General features: G+C 35.7%; 2 protein-coding genes and 1 non-coding gene across 5 annotated transcripts; 2 read left to right on the top strand and 1 right to left on the bottom strand.

Moving 5' to 3' along the window:
• The first annotated feature begins 260 nt into the window (after positions 1-260).
• Positions 261-334, top strand: TRNAI-UAU. Its single transcript has one exon. It is a non-coding gene; the product is annotated as a tRNA-Ile (tRNA).
• A 417-nt stretch (positions 335-751) lies between these two features.
• LOC111368887 (protein IQ-DOMAIN 1) lies at positions 752-4,007 on the top strand. Of its 3 annotated transcripts, XM_022990380.1 has the most exons (7): positions 752-1,077; positions 1,348-1,487; positions 1,623-1,751; positions 2,193-2,342; positions 2,571-2,798; positions 3,214-3,327; positions 3,424-4,007. In XM_022990380.1, exons 3-7 carry the CDS (start codon positions 1,677-1,679, stop codon positions 3,730-3,732), a joined length of 876 nt encoding a protein of 291 aa, XP_022846148.1. In that variant the 5' UTR covers positions 752-1,077; positions 1,348-1,487; positions 1,623-1,676; the 3' UTR covers positions 3,733-4,007. The 3 variants fall into 3 exon arrangements, with proteins under 3 accessions (XP_022846148.1, XP_022846146.1, XP_022846147.1); XM_022990378.1 differs by lacking the exon at positions 1,348-1,487 and having other exon boundaries at positions 753-1,077; XM_022990379.1 differs by lacking the exon at positions 752-1,077 and having other exon boundaries at positions 1,116-1,487.
• A 930-nt stretch (positions 4,008-4,937) lies between these two features.
• LOC111368886 (transcription factor TCP4-like) lies at positions 4,938-7,262 on the bottom strand. The gene is made up of 2 exons (XM_022990376.1): positions 5,334-7,262; positions 4,938-5,069 (listed from the first exon to the last, which is right to left on the bottom strand). The coding sequence occupies exon 1, from the start codon at positions 6,511-6,513 to the stop codon at positions 5,377-5,379; it is 1,137 nt and encodes a 378-aa protein (XP_022846144.1). The 5' UTR covers positions 6,514-7,262; the 3' UTR covers positions 4,938-5,069; positions 5,334-5,376.
• Between the last annotated feature and the right edge of the window lie 11,970 nt (positions 7,263-19,232).

The raw sequence follows: 19,232 nt of genomic DNA, 5'->3' as shown, positions 1-19,232 counted from the left end.
CCGATTATAAGCTTATGATTTTTTAATTTTAATTTAGATATTTACATCATAAAAAGACTGATTTTAAATATTCAAATAGACATTTTGAAAATTTTTTAAATATATGTTTAGATTGAATTTGAGAATTATTATTTTAAAATAGATATTATATTTAATTTAAAGAAAAGAAATAAGATTTGATATTTTATTACATCTTTAATACGATAGTGATATACATCATACATATATTTTATGGGTTATTTAAATCACTAAAATACAAAGGTCCCGTAGCTCAGTTGGTTAGAGCGTTGGTCTTATGAGCCGAAGGTCGCGGGTTCGAGCCCCGCCGGGACCAAAGATTTTCTGTTGAACTTTTTCTTTACTCTGTTACTGCAAACTCAAACCCCACATGTACCAAATTTTTGGCTTAAATTTTTTTTTTCTGTCTTTTTTTCTGTCGTTTCAAACCCCACAGACAACCCTACTCCATAATTATGTACTTACGTGAAAACAATTTTTTCTCTTTCTTTAATTCAAAGTCTATACAAATTCATTTCAAAAGCCAGCAGAGCATATCTAATGGTGGTGGTGTAAAATTGAGAGTACAATGATATTTTTAAAACTACTTTTGCATCGTGGTGGATCTAAATCCAAATTCTGTTTTAATGGGTTGATCTAAATTCACTCTTTGCTTCTCATGGATGTAAAAATAAAATGCCGAAAAATGCAATTTGCATCGCCTTTGCATGTCTCCATTAGAGAGGTTTTCGGTCACCTTAAAGATCTAAATCTCTATTTTAAATCACCATTAGAAATGCCCGTAGTAAAGGTTTTGAAAACAAACCCACACCACACCTTCATGTGCTGTTGACTGTTGAGCTTTCAAAAATTCAAATTTAACACCCTACCTTCTATTTAGTTGGATTGTCATTTCCAAGTCGAAACTTATACAGCAAAAAATAAAACATTTTTGCCTATTCTTTAATATATTGGTCGCAGGTCATTATACAACCCACCACATTTTGCCATTTACCCGCACCAAAGCTTCTCCACAGGCACACCATTGCATGAACCAACATCTTTTTTGGCTATTCCCAGGTACGTATTCCCACATTCTTTTTACTGAAAAGATGGAATTTTGTGTATATTGATATTTGCTGTTAATTTCTTTTTCAAGTGCTTGTCTTGTTTTGTATTTTTATAGTAATTTGTCTCAGAATGTTTTGTCCCTCTAAGATGTGACATGTCAGGATTCAGGCAGTACTGGTTTTAAATTCGTAATAATCATGTGATTTGAAGATGCGAATTGTTACGAATCTTATCTTGCATAAGACCATTTGTTTGATATTGATCTATTGGATTGGCAAGTTTGTGTTTCCGAGATGAGCTGATTGGAATCAAGGGACAAGTTTAAAGGGAAGACCAAATGCAAATGAAATAAGATAAGCAGACAGCAGAATGAGAGATGTCCAAGCAGGCCGGCCATTGGGAAATTTCGTTTTTGTCTAGTAAAGAGATACCACATGCATTGCATTCATATGTTTTGCTCTCAGTCCAAGATGTGGATGTTAATGTTAATGTTATTTTTCCTTTTTCTTGTGAACTTTTAAGGAAAATAAACTGTACGAAAATTTTTGTGTTAGGTATATGCTAGGCTCCATATTCCATACTGTCACTCAGCTTTTAGAGAAATAGAAATGGGTTGGAATGATTGGCTTAAGAAAAAGATTTGCCTAAAGCGACGGAAGGAAACTAAAAAAGAGCAAGTGGAGGTTAGTTTTCTTTCGAATAAATGGTTTTGTGCCTTCTTATATCCGAACTAAAACTTATTGCTGATCTTTATGTTTTATGACTAGCAGATATCTTCACAGCTTTACACAGATATACTACTCTTCGATTATAACATCAATTATTAACTAATATCTATACTCCTTTACGAATAGTATAGTCACAATGTTTTCTCATAGAAGTGAACTTGGCTTGGTTTCGACAAAATACTCAAATCTTTCTTTGACAGACCACCGTGAAAAAGTGAATGAATTATCCATGTCGAGTTCATACTTGCAGAACAATAACTTATGCTTTTTACTTCTGGTTTGATGTACTTAACTTTTACCTCTTTCAAATGTATCCTCTCTCTTCTTTGTATATATAATCTACAGAGTTAGATAAATTTATTCCCTCTCCGTATGGTCTTGTACGAATTGGTGCAGAGTGCACCCAAAAAATCAAATGGCTGCAAGGGGAAAAATCATTCTGCTGAAGTGCCTGGAAATCTTGCCAATGGCATTTCAACGAAGAATAAGCAACTGACTGAGGACGATGCTGCCAGGCAAATTCAGAAGGCCTTCAAAGCATACATTGTAAGTAAATGTCAAAAAAATCGATAATTACTCCCAAGATTGTTCCTTTTTTTGCTGCAGAGCTTTCTATCATGTTTTATACATGTTTAATTGTTGAATCTTGGTTTCACTGCCTATATATTCCTCTACATCAACCCTCTCTTCTGGCAGATTAGATAAGCCTCGATCTGCAACTAGAAAAATTATAACTTCTTATCATACCCTATACTCTATTTGTCGTTATTGCAGGCAAGAAAACGTCTGCCTCGTTTGAAAGGAATAGGTAGAATTCAAGATGTCGTAGATGGCATTGCTGTTAAAAACCAAACATCATCTGCTTTGAGTCATATACATTTTTGGAGCAAAATTCAAGCAGAGATTAGATCTCGCTGGATTTCCATGGTTACTGAAGGCCGGATGAAGCAAAAGAAACTTGAGAATCAGTTGAAACTTGAGGCAAAACTCCATGAAGTAGAGGTATTGTCAACTTCCAAACAATGTTATGTAATTTTGTACAATTTGAAAGTGCTGAGTTTTAACAAGCCGGATAAGTAAATCAGCCCATGTTGTCACATCAGTTAACTCGTAAATGCCTAAATTTTAAAAAAGAAAAAAAAGAAAGAAAAGGAATTAAAGTATATTGCTAAAGTATAGTGTAGAGAAAAGTAGGAATGAGCTTCCCGTAAAACCTGCTCCGACCATGGAAAGTATTTATTTTCTCAGAAAAATGCTCCAACCTAATGGAGAATTTGACTTTGTAGCAATATTTTCCCCGAGTAAATTCAAGAGAGATTGGAATGTGTTTCCCCGAGGAGACAATTCTCTATTCAAGATTTTAGTGCCTAAGTTGTTCTGTCTGCAAAGGACATTAAATTCTGAATTTTCCGAACAGGTAGAATGGTGTGGTGGCTCTGAAACCATGGAAGAAATTCTCAACAGGATACAGCAGCGAGAAGAAGCAGCAGCCAGAAGGGAGCGAGCCATGGCATACGCCTTTTCTCATCAGGCTCGTCATCTTAAAAGAAGATTTATTACAATTATCAATTGTGATTTCCATTACATTGCACTTTCAATTGGCAATGACTCAGTAAATTTCTTGCAGTGGAGGGCGAATTCGAGCCAGTACCTTGGTCAAACTTATTATGACCTTAGCAAAGACAACTGCGGGTGGAGCTGGAAGGAGCGATGGATAGCTGTCCGTCCATGGGAGAAACGGGTCGAAGTGAGTTCTACCATGCCAAAGAAAGTCGGCAGCAAGCAAAAGACCAGTAAAACTACGAACTTAGCCAAAACGAACATCATTGTTTCAGTTAAACCACATTTGTCCAATGGAAAGGATCCTACTCATGCAAGAAAAAATTCTAGCCAAACTATTATGAAGCAAGCTTCCCCCGATGCAAATCTCGAGTAGCAAGTTCGTCCGACTGAAAGAAACAAAATCCAATAAGTTTGATCTAATATCTTATTCCTTTGTGAAAAAATATATTCAGTGATTACGTAATTAAACTATGAACTTGGACTTGAGGGTTGTAAGTTGTTTGGAGTGTGCATATGAAGTTTCTAGAGAAAATTGCTTGTTCCCCAATAGTATGTTCTGTCTACATTTCATTGATATATGTTTGGCTAAGCTTGAAAGTTTATTTTTAACTAAATTTTTATTTCTAACGAAGAATAAATGTTATACTATGTTGTTTCGTGTTTGGACATGATATCTTTGTTTAATGATAGGCCTTAGGAATCTCCAAAATTTCGTGTAATCTCAAAAATCTGTAATCATCAAGCAATTGTCACCATCTCAATAGAAGCCAAATCTTGTGTTTTTAACGATTTTCTGGTTTATTAAATGTGAAATATAGTTTTCTGCCAGACTTGGAGGTTCTTGCGAAGCCCAGAAATTTCTGGTTGGGGATCATGAATGGATGGCCAAGTTACAAAGCGCCAATCATTTTTATGGATGTTTGTCACAATTGATTTTTTGTTCATATCATTCATAACTAAAAAATGCTTATATCTAATTCTATTATGTGTAGGTCAAAATTAAAACTTGCATAGGTGAGCCCAAAGATAGACTTGCTTATAAACCATTTCACTTCCTTCACTCATAATTAAACACAACTCTTGATTGAACGTTTTAGAGGGGCACTTCAGAAGTACTTGTCGTCGCAAGAAGTTGAAAATCCCTAAAAGTTTCAAGAATTGAAAAGTATGATGCAACGGCGTGATATGGTTGTCTATGTGACACTAACATGGTGAAGCGATCCAATACGGTGGTAACATGGTAGTCCATGTATGCATGACGGGTGATCAATGTTCTACTGGGTAATCAAATGATCTTGTCTATGCGAACATATGTGATTGGAAGCAATTGCTAGTTTTATCGGGATAGTTAGAATCAACGCCCTATGTAGGTGCTTTAAATACTAAAATAAGTAAATGGTTCCATTCATACTTTTTTTATGAACTCCTTAAAAAATGTATAAATTTAATCTCAACGCCGCCCATTAAAAGATTGTGGCCTTGCTAAGGTATTAAAAAATAAATGGAGTTTGGACGTCATGAAGATTGCATATGAATACATAAATATTAACGAAAAACAGAAGAAAATCTGAATGTATCTTGAAACAACGCTAATAGCTCATTCAAACATGAAAACATTAACAACATACACAGATTAACAAACCTGGGATCGAAAAACCTGAAACTAAATCACTGAATTTCTCTCCATGGTACTGAGAAATGGATAAAGCCCTGCAAGTTAAGTTACATATAGCAACATATATCATCAAAGAACATATATAATTGAAACAAGATGAGATATAACTCAACAAAATTGAAAATGAGATGTGCTATATGTACAAAGTTGGTTAACAAAGTAATACCTACACCAATCATTTCAAAAACAGTTTTTTTAAATCATTGGAAATCAATGATCTGGATTTTGCCAACACTTATTTGTCAACCAAATTTGTAAACACACTTTGTACAAATAATGGGCCTTGAGAATATTATTACCTGGTAATGAAGCAGAGAGAGTTTCCAGTTTTGTGAGCTAAAATCAATGGCGAGAGTCAGAAGAAGCAAAGGATGGTTTTTCAGGATAACGATCATGCTCCTCTTCATCACCTTGAATTCGTGCAGGAAAGTGAAATCCAGAGAACGTGCCTATTCCTGAAGTAAATCCAACCCCAGATATTGATGTTCGATAAATTGGCACAATCTCTGGATGGTACTGCTGACTATGATCACTGGTGGCGATGGTTATTGCAGGCGAATACATCCAAGTACGAAAAGAAGGTGTATTACTGGACTGAAGGGGTCCCCTCTGAGAAAAGAACTGGTTTTGGCCTAATAACTGGGCAGCTGGCGGAAAATCGAACAAGAATCCAGCTTCTCCACCGCTCCCGCTTGAGGCATTTCCACTGTTATTCCAACTAGGCTGCTGATAGTGTTCAGACCTGCCTATGTTGTCATCAAACCCTAGTGGAAGTGGAGTGGTTTCGGTGAATCGGACTGGTGCTTGTGCTTGTGCTTGAACATGGGTTTGTTCGGTGTGGTGGCTGGGGATTTGATACTGGTGAGGTTGTTCGTTGTGGTGGTGGTGGAGCAGAATTGGATCTTGAAAAGACTGTAAAGGGAGCCTCAGATCTTGGCTGTGACTACTGGTTCTTGATATCAAATCCGAAGTTGGGATGCTCTGAAAATGCATAGCTGAGGAGCTTGCCTCAACTGAACCACTCATTGGAAAAAACGACATGACAGTGTCAGCAATATCATCGAAGTCCACTGATGGAGGCAAAAAATTAGCACGCAGCCGCTGATTTTCCTCCAGTTGTTTTTGGGCTTCTTCTTGCTCAAAATTTACATTTGCAGCAGAATCAGTGGTGGGATTCCAGGCAGGCAGGTGTGCGAGCTCATCGATGGATGCCTTGGCTTTTTTGATGAGCCAATCCACCGCCTTGCTCGGACGATCATAGCCAAGGCGGTCCAGGACGTCATAGAACTGAATTGCAGTGGGTGCAGCTAGGCGAACACGGCGGTCCCTTGGGCCTTTGGAGGTGCAGACTTTGCTGTGCCTGTCTTTTCGACCAATGGACCTCATGACGTGACCTCCTTCGACTTCCAGTATCTCGCCCCCCCTGTTCCTCAGGCTTAATCTCGACGGTGCTTGATGACGATGAGTACTCTCTCCCATTTTCTCTCGCAATCTTGCATGTTCCACACTTGACAATCGTTTCTTGAGCGGCGGCTGCTGCAACTGAGTGTCTAATCTTCCACTGTAGATTCGCTGATGCTGTTGGAAAAGTTCTTGGGATTGATATAAATGTTGATGGTATTCATGGGATGCCGCCAGTTGCGTCTTTTGGGACTCTTCTTCAACTCCTTGGACCTTGTTTTGGGTTTGGGTTTCGGTCTGGTTCTGATTATAAAGATGAGGAGGATGATCCAGACTCAGAACCTTGTTCTTGTGCTTTTTTCCCTGCTGTTCCAGCTTTTTATTTACGGTAATCTTTTGCTGTGCTATTTCCGCAAGACTGCAACTGACAAATCTGAATGCCAAAAGTTGCTACCATTATCTTACAAATTTTATCAATGCAAAAATTTAGCCTAACCCATATTTATTCTTCTCACTTTACACAGCTTTTCATACTAGATTAATCTAACAGTAATCTATACTAAGTACTGCAAAGAACTGACAATCATTCCAGTTACAAGCACCCAAAATTTCCTGCAAAACTTCCGTTTTCTTGATCTCAGTAGAGAAAAGAGAATTGCCTTAACACTTCTCTGTCCTAAAAGAACCCTTGAACAAGGATCAGTGAACAAGAACTCATCGTAACTCAACTCGACTCAAAATTTATTAGTACAATGTTTTTCTAAGAATAAGGAAAGATCCTCCAAAATGCTTTCTCTTGAAAGTGACTCCTTGATACTTTTATGGTTTTTGTTGCACCCTTTTTCTATTTCTCTCTCATTCTTTATTGCTACACTTTAAAGAAAAAACGTCATCCTTCCCTCAAATTTCACTCTCCATCCCAACCTTTTGTTTCTGATTTGCTGAATTTTTGTACAATGGCATTGGCAGGCATCTCTTTATTTTTATTTCTCTTTCTGGATAAACATATTTTACTGTCCTTTCGTTTGTCCTCGTGTGATATTATTACCTGCTACACCTCTTCCAATAAGGCTCTAAGCATTGACAAATTGCAGCTGCATAGCATGAGAACTTAGGCCGACACTCCACATCATTCTACTAGCAATATGGCCGAACCCCCATGACCCCAATGAAGGGCCAAGCCCCCATGAACGAGGCGAGGAAGGTAGAGGCATCTTAAGGAAGATCCTTGTACAAGATCTTATAGTAAGTGGGTGATGTGACAACTCACTGCATGGGTGGCCCAATTCAATCAGCAAGTCAAGCCTAGTCTTACATGTCAAGCCTAGAACTACTAATGGTCATAACATTAAATGCACTTGAGCCTAAGCCTGACTGATTGATGCCTATACCAAGAGGCCCTAGCCGCCAAGATGAGGTCACGTGTCTCTTTATCTAACAGCTTTTACTCACCCTCTTCTACTATAAAAGCTAGCTCTTACTCACCCTCTTCTACTATAAAAGTTTACACTTGGTGTCATTCCAAGATAATGCAAGTTTAGACTTTGATACTATAACTCTGCTCTCTATATTTTTTACTCCCGATTCCGACCTCCTTTATATTGGAAGCTCACGTTAAAAGCCTTCCCACACTCACATATATCTTCCCCAACTGACTTAACCCTCGGAGTGCGTGCGGCCGGCTCCACCCCCATCGGAGAAGGCCACGCGTCTCTAACGATTTGTCCTATTGTGCAGGAAAACGGCTTGTTCGAACGTGATAGGTATCGAGATCTGTTGGCCATCTGGAAGTACACTTTTTGAGGTCAACATTACCTTTGTTTGTAATCTCAATTCAATGTTCTCACTATAAATTATCCTTTTTAATCTAGTTTTTAATGATCTTAATCGTGTTCTCACTCCATCATCTTTTATCTTGCTAATTGTGTAGTACAATGTTTTTACAAGTTTTGTACATCGTACTATACAATCAAGTTGAAGCAACAATATATCCTCATGGGGTGATCGAGTTGGTGGAATAGGTGAGCGCGGAAACCTTTGATCATGAGTTTAATTCTCTCTACTAATACTTTCTTGGTTAAGTCTGCCGCATCGAACTTGCCTAGTGCAATTTATTTGGCTGGCATGGTTTGTAGGCTATTGCATCAGCCCGAGAATTTACCTAGTGCGGGCTGCGGGTTCCCTCGTATTAAAAAAAAAAAAAAGCTGAAGCAACAATATCCGTTAAGTAGTACGAATGAGATAATACATGTCGATATTTTATAAAAACTAAATAAATTAACTCAAAAGATTTAGAGAAAACCAAGGTCTTAAAATAGTTGTACCTGTTATATCTATAAATTACATAGAATGTGTGTGACGTAGTGGATCCCACATAAGTTGACTAGACGTCGATTATTCAGATAATTGAAGGCTTAGACTTGGACCCATTTTACTGTATCTATTTTGGATAATCTCTCTTTTTCTCTATATATGTGAGTTCATTATTCACCAAAGATAATGTTATTCTAAGTTTATTCAAATTCCACTCTTGCATTTGCTAGTCCTTATCCAACCGTTGACTTGATCGTCGGACTTCTTCTCGAACTATTGATAATTTGTTTAAGATGAGCTATCTTTTCAATTTAATTACTTTCTCAGGCAATATACATGGTCCAAAAGATATAAGCATGATCTATATATTATTTGAAGTAAATATCAAAGAATCCTAGAAAATATTTCGATGCTAATACAAGCATGTGAATTTGTCAAATTCTTGGTTAATGTGAATCCATAAAACTTAGTACAAAAATATCCTAAAAACCTTTCCCTATGAACATATGTCCACCTTATTGTAGTCATCTATAACCAAGGTTTAATTAAATTTGTGAATTGGGAGACAATCATCCTCCAAATATTGGATTTGTGCAGCATATTTTATCCTCGAGTTCATGGAATTAAGTGTGAGATTTGAGATACTTTAATCCTCCACGAAATCTTAAACATTGATATTGTGTAAATTGATTCTATTGTTGTCCCTCATGGTTACCTAGAGAGGCGTGAATTCAAAATTTCATAGATAATTCAAAATTACTATGTCGGCACTGAAGAATACATTATCACAAATAAGGGAAAAATATTAAACCATATAACTAAGTGAATGAAGAATTTGTTTCAGTAAATGCATATCAAATTTTGGTGTATGAACATAGTTTTATTCTTATTTTAGGGTCAGGAAGATTTATTTGAAGTATTTGTATATAGAAGAAATGAATTCCGTTTAAATTCTGATTGAGTTGATCTCTCGAGTATGGACAATACATTCTCCAAGTCTAATAATATGTCATCGATTGATATATAGGGCCTGTTTGTGCCCCTTTATAATTTCGAAAAGTGTATTATGGAATAGTGATTGATGTTGAAATGCATGATTAAAAAAGAAGAAATTTTTTTAGATTTACGTGTAATATTATTCTAATGAAGAATGTGTGGTTGAAAATGAGTACTTTAGGAAAAAATAATGTGATAAAATGTAATAAAATGTTGACAAACAAAGGCATAATGTAGGAGCACTAGTTGTTCTCTTCTTTTTGAATTTTGATTGGATCAAAGAGGGATAGCTACATTATAGGAATGATTTAGAGGTAGGAAGAGTTTAGGCTGTTAGCGTAATGAAGAGGAATGCACGACTGTCTTTCTCTTTGTAAAAGAACAATATGATCTTAAACTGATCTAAAAAGAAAAAGAAGTCCATGCTACTATAATTAAGGTCTATAAACTCCTCCCTTGGGGACAATGTTGTGGGTAGCCCCAACTTCCATATATAGGTCCGTTCAACCTCCAAATGAGAATTAAGGGCATTGTGCTGTCGTTGATTGTGGGGTTCATAGTGTTCTAGAAAATCGTTGACAAGTAGTAGTTTGAATGAGATAGAGTATCGCTCCACAGAGAACAAATTTTTATTCAGATGTATTAGTTTTGTATGAAATTCGAATTATGTAAATGAAGGGAGAGATTTTGATTTGATTTTATACTAAATTATCTAAGAAAGCAGTAAAAAGTGATTTTATATCAAATTATGTATGATTGTATTGGAATTCGAATATGCTTATTGTTATCTATTTCAATTTTTAATTATATAGTTTAATTATATTCATATGTTCTTGATAATCGATAGAGCTATTATATTCAACTTTCTTTCAAAGATAAATAGAAATTTTCAAATTCAAACATTTCTTACCCCAAAAGTGGATCTCAATTCGAGGCTAAAAATTCAGAGTATAACTTCTTTAGTTGAAAATTGATTTGCAGAAATACTGTAACTATATTTTATTTCTTTGACCTACAATTGCATCCAATTGATCATTTATGATCTTTAATAATCATTTTATGACCCAAATCAACTATTGGATGTTACACTTTGGTACCCGAACTTTAAATTTTTTTCCTTTTTTGCCATTTTTTCGTTCTTTTCTTCCTATTCCACCATCTTGCCTCGATTTTTACCTAACAAACAAAATTTTAATTGAGCCACAAGTTATCAAAATTAATCACAATTGATCTCATTTAACGATCCAGATAAATGTATAAATCACATAGTAATACTGTAATTAGGAATAGAAATATTTAGCAGTACAAAAAAAAAAGTACATAAAGTGAATGTACAATGAAAAGTCAAATTATAAGTTCACAAATATGAATCCAATAACATAATGAATTAATCTATTTGAAAAATGAATCTGCACAATGAATTTGACAATATGTAAAGTGTAAAGATCATAACCATTAAATTTAAAAACAGTTTTTCAAATTAATGGACATTATGCCTGCCAACTCACATATTGTCAAATTCATTGTACAAGTAGTATGATTGTAACATAATTCGAACTCGTAACTGCCTAATGATTGAGTTTAGTTTGTTAGCATATCTTTGTGTGTGCATATATCATTTTCCTACAAATAATTCATGTCAAAAAGACCAATTGATTATGAAATGTAACAAGATAATTAACATAGTTTAGTATTAGTAAACCACCAGATTATGGTTGTTTGGATTATGTCTGATGTGGAAATTTCATATAGATATTTGCAAGTTGTGATATACAAATGTATTATGTATTGATCAAACTATTTTTAATGTTTATTATTAGTTGCCATTCTTGAATTATTTGTTCATCTAACTAGTTGGAGGGCTTGACCCGACATAGAATGCTTTGCAAATATAACACATGAAAATAATTACAATCATTAAGTATATTAATCCAAGCAAAGATGTTCAAGCTTTTGAGAGAGAGAGAGAGAGAGAGAGAGAGAGAGAGAGAGAGAGAGAGAGAGAGAGAGAGAGACGAACCTCTGCAGTGCTATTTTCTTTACAAGATAACGTTAACTTTGGTCCAATTTATGGTCAGCCTGGTGAGTAGAGAGAATGAAGCCAATGAATCATTTGTCTCTTAATATCATTTATTATTTGAGATTGAATATCTATCATGGACTTGAGATAAACGCGATAACAATTGAGTGCCTGAAATTTAAAGAACAAATTAAACAGTCTTATAAAAGAATTTGAGAGCATTGAATTTTAAACCGATTATATGAATTTTTTTCGTCAATATCATGTTCAATTCATTGTTAAATCTAACAAAATATTTGAGGCAAGGCTCCATGGCATTTCCAACTAACAAATTAAGTTGGTATGTCGTGTAACATGTTTTGGGTTAGTTAATATACATTTTTGTTGGTTAATATATCATTCTCACTTTAAAAGCGTGATTAAATTCACAATTTTGCTTTTCACATAAATTTTGCACAATCCAAGATTCTCGTCAAAATGGCAAAGTTGATGAAATTAGCCCCGTTTGGCCCCCATTAATTTCTATTCCATTATATTTCATTTCTCCCTCTCTCCAATTTTCAACTATAAAATCTTCCATGAAATAATATTACATGTAAATCGAAAAATTTCCCTTTTTATTCAATCATTCATTTTTCAAAAAAATATTATTCCATCCAATTTCATTTCCACAAAACGGGGGCTGCCCAATGTCCATTTAGACACCTTGTATTACTTTTTGCACAAATTTCAGTACATCTATACATTCTCGTCAAATTTAGGAAAAGTTGCCTAAATGTTTGATTTATATAGTCGAGTAATGTTATTTAGGACCATCAGTGTTAGGCACCATTCTATGTGACATTTAAGTGTCATCAATTATTAGACTATCTTAAAAGTAGGGAAATGAATCATTTGAGACTACGTATGATACATAGACTGGTGCTACATAGTACATATTTAGCATTGTTCTCTTTAGATACTTTATTCTTTTTTGCACAAATTCCTAATAATCTAGATATTCTTCTGAAACTACACGAAGTTGACAAGATTTTATTATTCATTTGGACACACTAATCTTCCTTGTCAACTTTATCTAGATTCCTAAACTACACTTAAATAAAAAAGCACCACAAACATTTTGCATGGTTAAATTACCATATTTAATAAGAATATTGGCGGGTTTCATGTTGGCTAAAAAATAGACTTATATAGTTGATCATGTAAAAAATCGTGTTAAGACTTTCGTTTTACCACGATCGAAATATCAATGCCTTCTTAAGTTAAATTTTCTCTTTTAGTGAAAGAAGAACTGTAATTACAAAGGAACTAGCCATCATAATTTATGCCCTTCTCACCAAACATGTACAATTTGATTCATAATTCTTTTTACACAAAAGGACAAATTTCATTCCATTTCTCTAAAATAAAAAAAAATAAAAAAAATGAGTCAAACGAAATTTTTATTAGGGGAAAATGCTTTATCAATTCGTCCAAATATCACGACCTTTCGTAAGGTGATTTGCATGAGGGACATTCTTCCAAGGGTCATGCCCTTCTGCAAAGGTGACAACTTTAGGAGAAAAAGATGCAATAATTCAATTAAAAGGTGAAAGATTTACTTTTTGCTATCAAATCGTCTAGCCCCATTTTTGAAGATAATTCAACCACAAACGTGTTTTGTTCTTAAAAGCAGTTCAACTAAATTTTAATTTATTCATATGGCCAAACATAATTTTCAAAATTACTTTATATTACTTGTTATAACTAGTTTCCAAGATTATTATACCATTTAATCAACAAATATTCAAATTTATGTATCTTCTTCATGCGAGGCACAACTCTATTAAATTCCCATGTCTAGGCTACAAATTTGTCTAGAACTATTTCATGAAAAGAGCAGAATTATTTTGTGTTCTCTAGATGAATTTTTACATGAATGCAAATTTTTTACTACTGAAAATGCCAATTCTCATTTTCTATTACTTAGAATATCATATCTAATTTGCTGTTTTTCAGTTTAAATAATGTATTGTATATCATAATTTTATTCCATTTTGCGCACTTATATAATCTATTAGAACCTTTTTTTTTTTTTTTTTTTTTTTTTTTTTATTTGCTGGGTACTATAAACTTTACAACATTTGACAAAAAAAGAAAAAGGGTAAAATTGTCTCATATTACTTTGATATGTTCATGCAGACATAATAATAATAATAAATGAATTGGGTCGATTTTAAACTATTAGCCCAATTAAATTAAAGTCTACTAAGATTCATAAACCCAAAGGCCCACACCACATTTTAAATAAATAAATAAACAAGCAAATAAATAAAACCATAATTACTCAATTATCTCTTTTAATTAAATGTAATTGAGTAATTACCAAAATTAACACAAATTCTCTCCTATAAATAAGACCAATGGTCCATAAGACAGGGTACAAGAAGAAGAGAAGGTGAAAGCTGAAGCAAGAAAGAAAGCAGAGAACGCAATTACAAAGTGCTGAAGAAATTCCAAAGCCGGAGGAAGGGAAGAAATCCTCTCAAACCTAAACTCAGTGAACCTCAAGAAGATCAAAATCTTCTTCAAATCAAACAGGTCCACACCAAGTTCAAGAAGATCAAAGTCTTCTTCAAATCAAATCAATTTCAAGTTCAAGTTCAAACCCCGAAGTTCGAGTACCGAACAAGTCAAGTCTCAACAAATTAATTTTTCAACAAATTCTCGAAGATTAGGATTCAAGCCACGTAGCCCCTCGTCTTCAAATATTCATATCATTAATAAGAAAATTTTTGCAATTTTGCAATTACAAGAAGGTCAACATCATTTGTATTTTATCAAAATACAATTTGTAACAATTTCTGTATTTTAATACATGAAATTCGTCGTACAAATTTCTTGGCACGCATAGTGAGACCTTCTTGTCCTCTCATATTTTGATCTCAAAATCTTCAAATTTCAACTACTACATCAGCAATGACAGGTGAAAAGGCGAAACAAACTATGACTCATCTTGAAGAGACACTTGCTGAACTCTTCCATGCGACCAGGGCCTAAACAAAAATTGGGAAAACTCAATTGGTCACACCACTGAAGAAGTTTTCCAACAAAGGCAAAATGAAAATTGCCTTCAAAAAGCTAAACTCTAATTCGATAGAAAAGACCATGAGTTCAGCGAAAAGTTCTCGTTCGGGATCCATCTCCAGTGGTGGGTCCTTGTCTGGATCTCCTCATGCCACTTCTCAGCAAAAGTGGAAAGATGATACCTTATCTGAAGAATCGCTTGAGTCAGTGATGGTCACAGAAGCGGCATCGAGCTCAGATGACCGAATTCAACAAATGGCCTTAGTCATTGAAAAACTAACAAGCTCATTGGAAGACAAAGATGCTCAGATTGCTGCACTCATACACAGGCTAAAGTCGCAAAATCCACCGACTAAAGAAAATCAGGAAAATTTAGGATCTTCCAAGGCCAAAGAGTTAGAAGTCCAAGAGTGCGAACAAAAGCAAGATATACATGATCGGATAGTTGTTCAAAACGTGTTGTGTGACACCACTCAACTATCCATTGGCTCTCTGTCCGTTTAACAACTTCAACATATGATTGCAGACATCATTCGTGCCTAGTATGGTGGTTCGTTGCAATCTTCACTGGTGTATGCCAAGCCCTATAGTCATCGAATAGACGAAATAAAGATGCCACTCGGTTACTAACCTCCGAAGTTTCAGTGTTTTGATGGAAAGGGCAACCCAAAGCAACATGTTGCTCATTTTATTGAGACATGTAACAATGCAGGTACTTACAATGACACTATGGTAAAGCAGTTCGTACGCTCCCTCAAAGGTTCTGCATTTGAATGGTACATGGACTTACCGGCAAGGTCAATTGATAGCTGGGATCAGCTCGAGTGAGAGTTTCTAACACGCTTCTACAGCACCCGACGAACAGTCAGCCTTCCAGAACTTGCTCGAACAAAACAGAGCAAGGAAGAGCGTGTTGCGGAGTACATTGAATGTTGGAGGAACCTCGTGCTTAATTGCAAAGAACGAATAAGCGAAGCATCTTCCATCGACATGTGTGTACAAGGTATGCATTGGGGATTACTTTATAATCTCCAAGCAAATATGCCTCACTCATTAGAAGAATTGGTGACAGGTGCTCATGACCTAGAGCTCCAAATTGCAAGGTATGGGAGTTACTTACCGAGTGATCCACGTGACAAGAAAGATCCTAAGAAGGAGATAAAGAAGGATACCAAGGCAAGTAAGTCCAAAGAAGCTATGTCGATTTCTACTATTGCAAAGATAGCCTTCTAGGGGTCGAGCTTGAACCCAAAACTGAAGCCAGAGTTTAGACCTAGCAAAGGACAAGTCTAGAATAGAGGTCGTGTGACTCTGAAAGAACTTGAAGGAAAGGACAACCCATTCTCAGATTCAGAGGTTTCTGGAATTCTGGATCAGCTCCTTAAATAGAAGATAATCGAACTCCCAGTACCAAAAAGACCCGAAGAATCTGGTAAGATCGATCATCCTAAAGACTATAAATTTCACAAGATCATTAGTCATCCAGTGGAAAAATGCTTTGTCTTGAAAGATTTTATTGTTCACCTAGACAAAGAAAATAAGATCAAACTTGAAACTGGAGAAAATCTAACAGCCGCCTGCTCAATGGTTTCATTTGGATCATTTGTTCCAATTCTCGTTCCAGGAAAGAAATAAACATTCTTTGATGTACATGATGCCTGTGAATCCTCAATTAAGGAGTTTGGACCTCAACTTCTGGAAGGAGCCATCCTAGTGAAGTTTGAGGTAGACGGAGAAATCACTATCAATTACGTCTATCCAGGGATGGATAGACCAAATGCACCCAATTGTCCAACCTTTTATGAAATTATGATAGGTGACTGGATGTTTGGGATTCTAACTCAGAATCTGAAGACAAGATCGGTGACGGCTGGTCCACCTTCATAAAGAAGAAAGAGAAATACCGAATGTTAAATAAAATAGGTAAAATATTACCTTTTACTCCTCTTGCAAGAACAGAGTTGGAGGGATTGTGTACAAAAAATCAACCCAATAAAGAGGAAACATTAAAAGAAAATCAGGGAGCATGGACCATTGTGAAAAGACGTCATTGAAAGGCTCCATAACTCTGAAGTTTTAATGTTTGTGACAAAAAATCAAGACCAAGGAACAACTGAAGAAGGTCTAAAGCCAAATAAAGAGGATTCACTAAATTGATGGGGGTAGAAGCTGCTCCACGCGTTACTCCCAGACTGCCAACCTTGGATGATTATTTCCCCGAGGGTTTCTTTGATAAAGAATATTTCACCTCCAATGTAATCAATGTAGAGGAAAAAATGAAATGAATAACGTATCAAGGCAAACTTCAAAACGGAAGATAACTATCTCATGACTCAATAATATTCCTGCCAATATGAGTCTAGCAGAGTCTCTTAGTCTTCCATTCGATGATCGAATGGCTCTGGTCATAGCTTTAATCGATTCGGAAGAATACGAAGACAAAGTTCTAGATCATATTGGATTCACAACTCCTCAAAACTGTATGGCCGCCATAACATCCGATGATGAAGATTTACAACTAGGTTCTCGCCCACATAATAGACCACTGTATGTCAGGGTTATATTCAAGAATGCAAGATAAATCGTATAATGATCGATTGTGGATTTGCTGTGAATATTATGCTGATCAAAACAATGAAGAAAATTAGAATTAATATTGGTAATCTGTCTAGAAGCAAAATCATGATTCAAGGATTCGATCAGAAAGGTCAGCGAGCCATTGGCATGATTTGCTTGAAGCTACAAATAGGAGAGTTAATCTCCCCAGCTCTCTTCCATGTCATTGATGCTAAAACATCATACGAGTTACTCTTTGGGTGTGTTTGGCTATATGAAACTAGAGTGGTACCTTCCACTTGGCACCAATGTTTCAAATCTAGCCGAGATGGAGAAGTTAAATGTGTGGTAGCTGAGTCTAAACCATTCTTTGAAGAAGAATCCCATTTTGCTGATGCTAAATTTTACATGGAAGATGAAGAGTGCAATTCTATAGGGTTAACCATGTCTGGATTCAAAATCAAAGAAGATGCCAATGATCATGATACATCTAGTACTACTCAATCTCATCAACTTATCAAAGGCAAGTCAAAATTTACATCCGAAGGATTCTCTAAAGGCAAAAACTCAAATAGAATCAACTGATATTGAGGTATTGAGAAAAAAGTTAACTCTTCCAATACCCAGTATTCCAAAATTGCTTCTACCCCATCACTCATGGCAGTCGGAGATAAACAAAAACCTACATCAGAGACTTCGACATCCGTTTCGGACATATCAAAGCTTTGTATTTCTAGCTCGTCCAAACAAGAAAGAGCTCCTCAATCAAAATGGATTTTCAAAAGATGTTACAATTCTCAAGTCAAGAAGTTGTTTGAAATTGTCGGGTCTGGAAAATGAGAGCCTTGAAGATTAGGTGATCTTGATGTTGTCCTTTCAGGAGGACGTGTTCCTTCTAATTCTGATGGAGCTTTGGTGTCTCGACCTAGGTATGGTTTGGGATATGATCCTAATCCATCGAGGAAGATAAAGGTCAAGAAGGTTTCCTCAAACCCCATCATGGTTCAAATTTATGAAGTTGCAGAAGAGAAATCAGAACAACTGAGACCTTCAGTGTTTGATCGATCTGAAAATGAGAATGCCAGAGTTTCGGTGTTTAAAAGGTTAAAAGGAGAACCCTCTCCAGTGGTCGACATAAAAGGTAAAGTTTCTGTCTTCCAAAGATTAAGTAAAAATTCTTCTTCTTCTACCCAAATTGATAGAAATGCACAAGCTCCCCAAATGTCATCCCAAAGACAATATGCATTTTCTCCACTTGGAATTAAAACTTCTGATTCAAGTCTAAAACCTCAACGGTCAAGAAAAAGATGAAGACATCAAAAAGTTCACCCATCCCTAAAGGGTAACGAAGATAAGGAAGAAGTATCTATCAATCACATAGCCTTTGAAGAAGCTCCCAACTCAGACTTTGAGTTCGAAAGTTCTGTCACAACAGATGAACTTGAACCAGTCCCACCTACATTTGAAGACAGTGGACAAGCTATTGTGGATGACTTGAAAAAATTGAACTTGGGGACCAAAGAAGACCCGAGACCAGTATTTGTAAGCGCCCTCCTCAGTTAAAAAGAGAAATCTAAGTACATTAGTTTGCTTCAGGAATACAAAGACGTGTTTGCATGGTCTTACAAGGAAATGCCAGAGTTAGATCTTAAGGTTGCAATGCATCACCTTACAGTAAGACATGGAGTTCGACCGGTCAAGCAACCTCAAAGAAGATTTCGACTAGAACTAATCTCTCAAATTGAAGTGGAAGTCAACAAACTTATTGAAGTTGGATTCATATGCGAATTGAAATACCCAACATGGATCACGAACATTGTCCCTGTCAAAAAGAAGAATGGGCAAC

Source organism: Olea europaea, chromosome 19 (genome assembly GCF_002742605.1).
Source record: "Olea europaea var. sylvestris chromosome 19, O_europaea_v1, whole genome shotgun sequence".
Taxonomy (NCBI): Eukaryota; Viridiplantae; Streptophyta; class Magnoliopsida; order Lamiales; family Oleaceae; genus Olea; species Olea europaea.
Note: the sequence above shows the minus strand (reverse complement) of the source record. Positions and strands in the feature narration are given on the sequence as shown.

What these genes read in the sequence shown, in the direction of transcription:
- LOC111368887 (XM_022990380.1), top strand. Translation starts at nt 1,677, where the DNA reads ATGGGTTGGAATGATTGGCTTAAGAAAAAGATTTGCCTAAAGCGACGG. An exon ending in AGGCCTTCAAAGCATACATT is followed by an intron (nt 2,343 to 2,570) that starts GTAAGTAAATGT and finishes TCGTTATTGCAG; the next exon opens with GCAAGAAAACGTCTGCCTCG. An exon ending in CAAAACTCCATGAAGTAGAG is followed by an intron (nt 2,799 to 3,213) that starts GTATTGTCAACT and finishes TTTTCCGAACAG; the next exon opens with GTAGAATGGTGTGGTGGCTC.
- LOC111368886 (XM_022990376.1), bottom strand. Translation starts at nt 6,513, where the DNA reads ATGGGAGAGAGTACTCATCGTCATCAAGCACCGTCGAGATTAAGCCTG.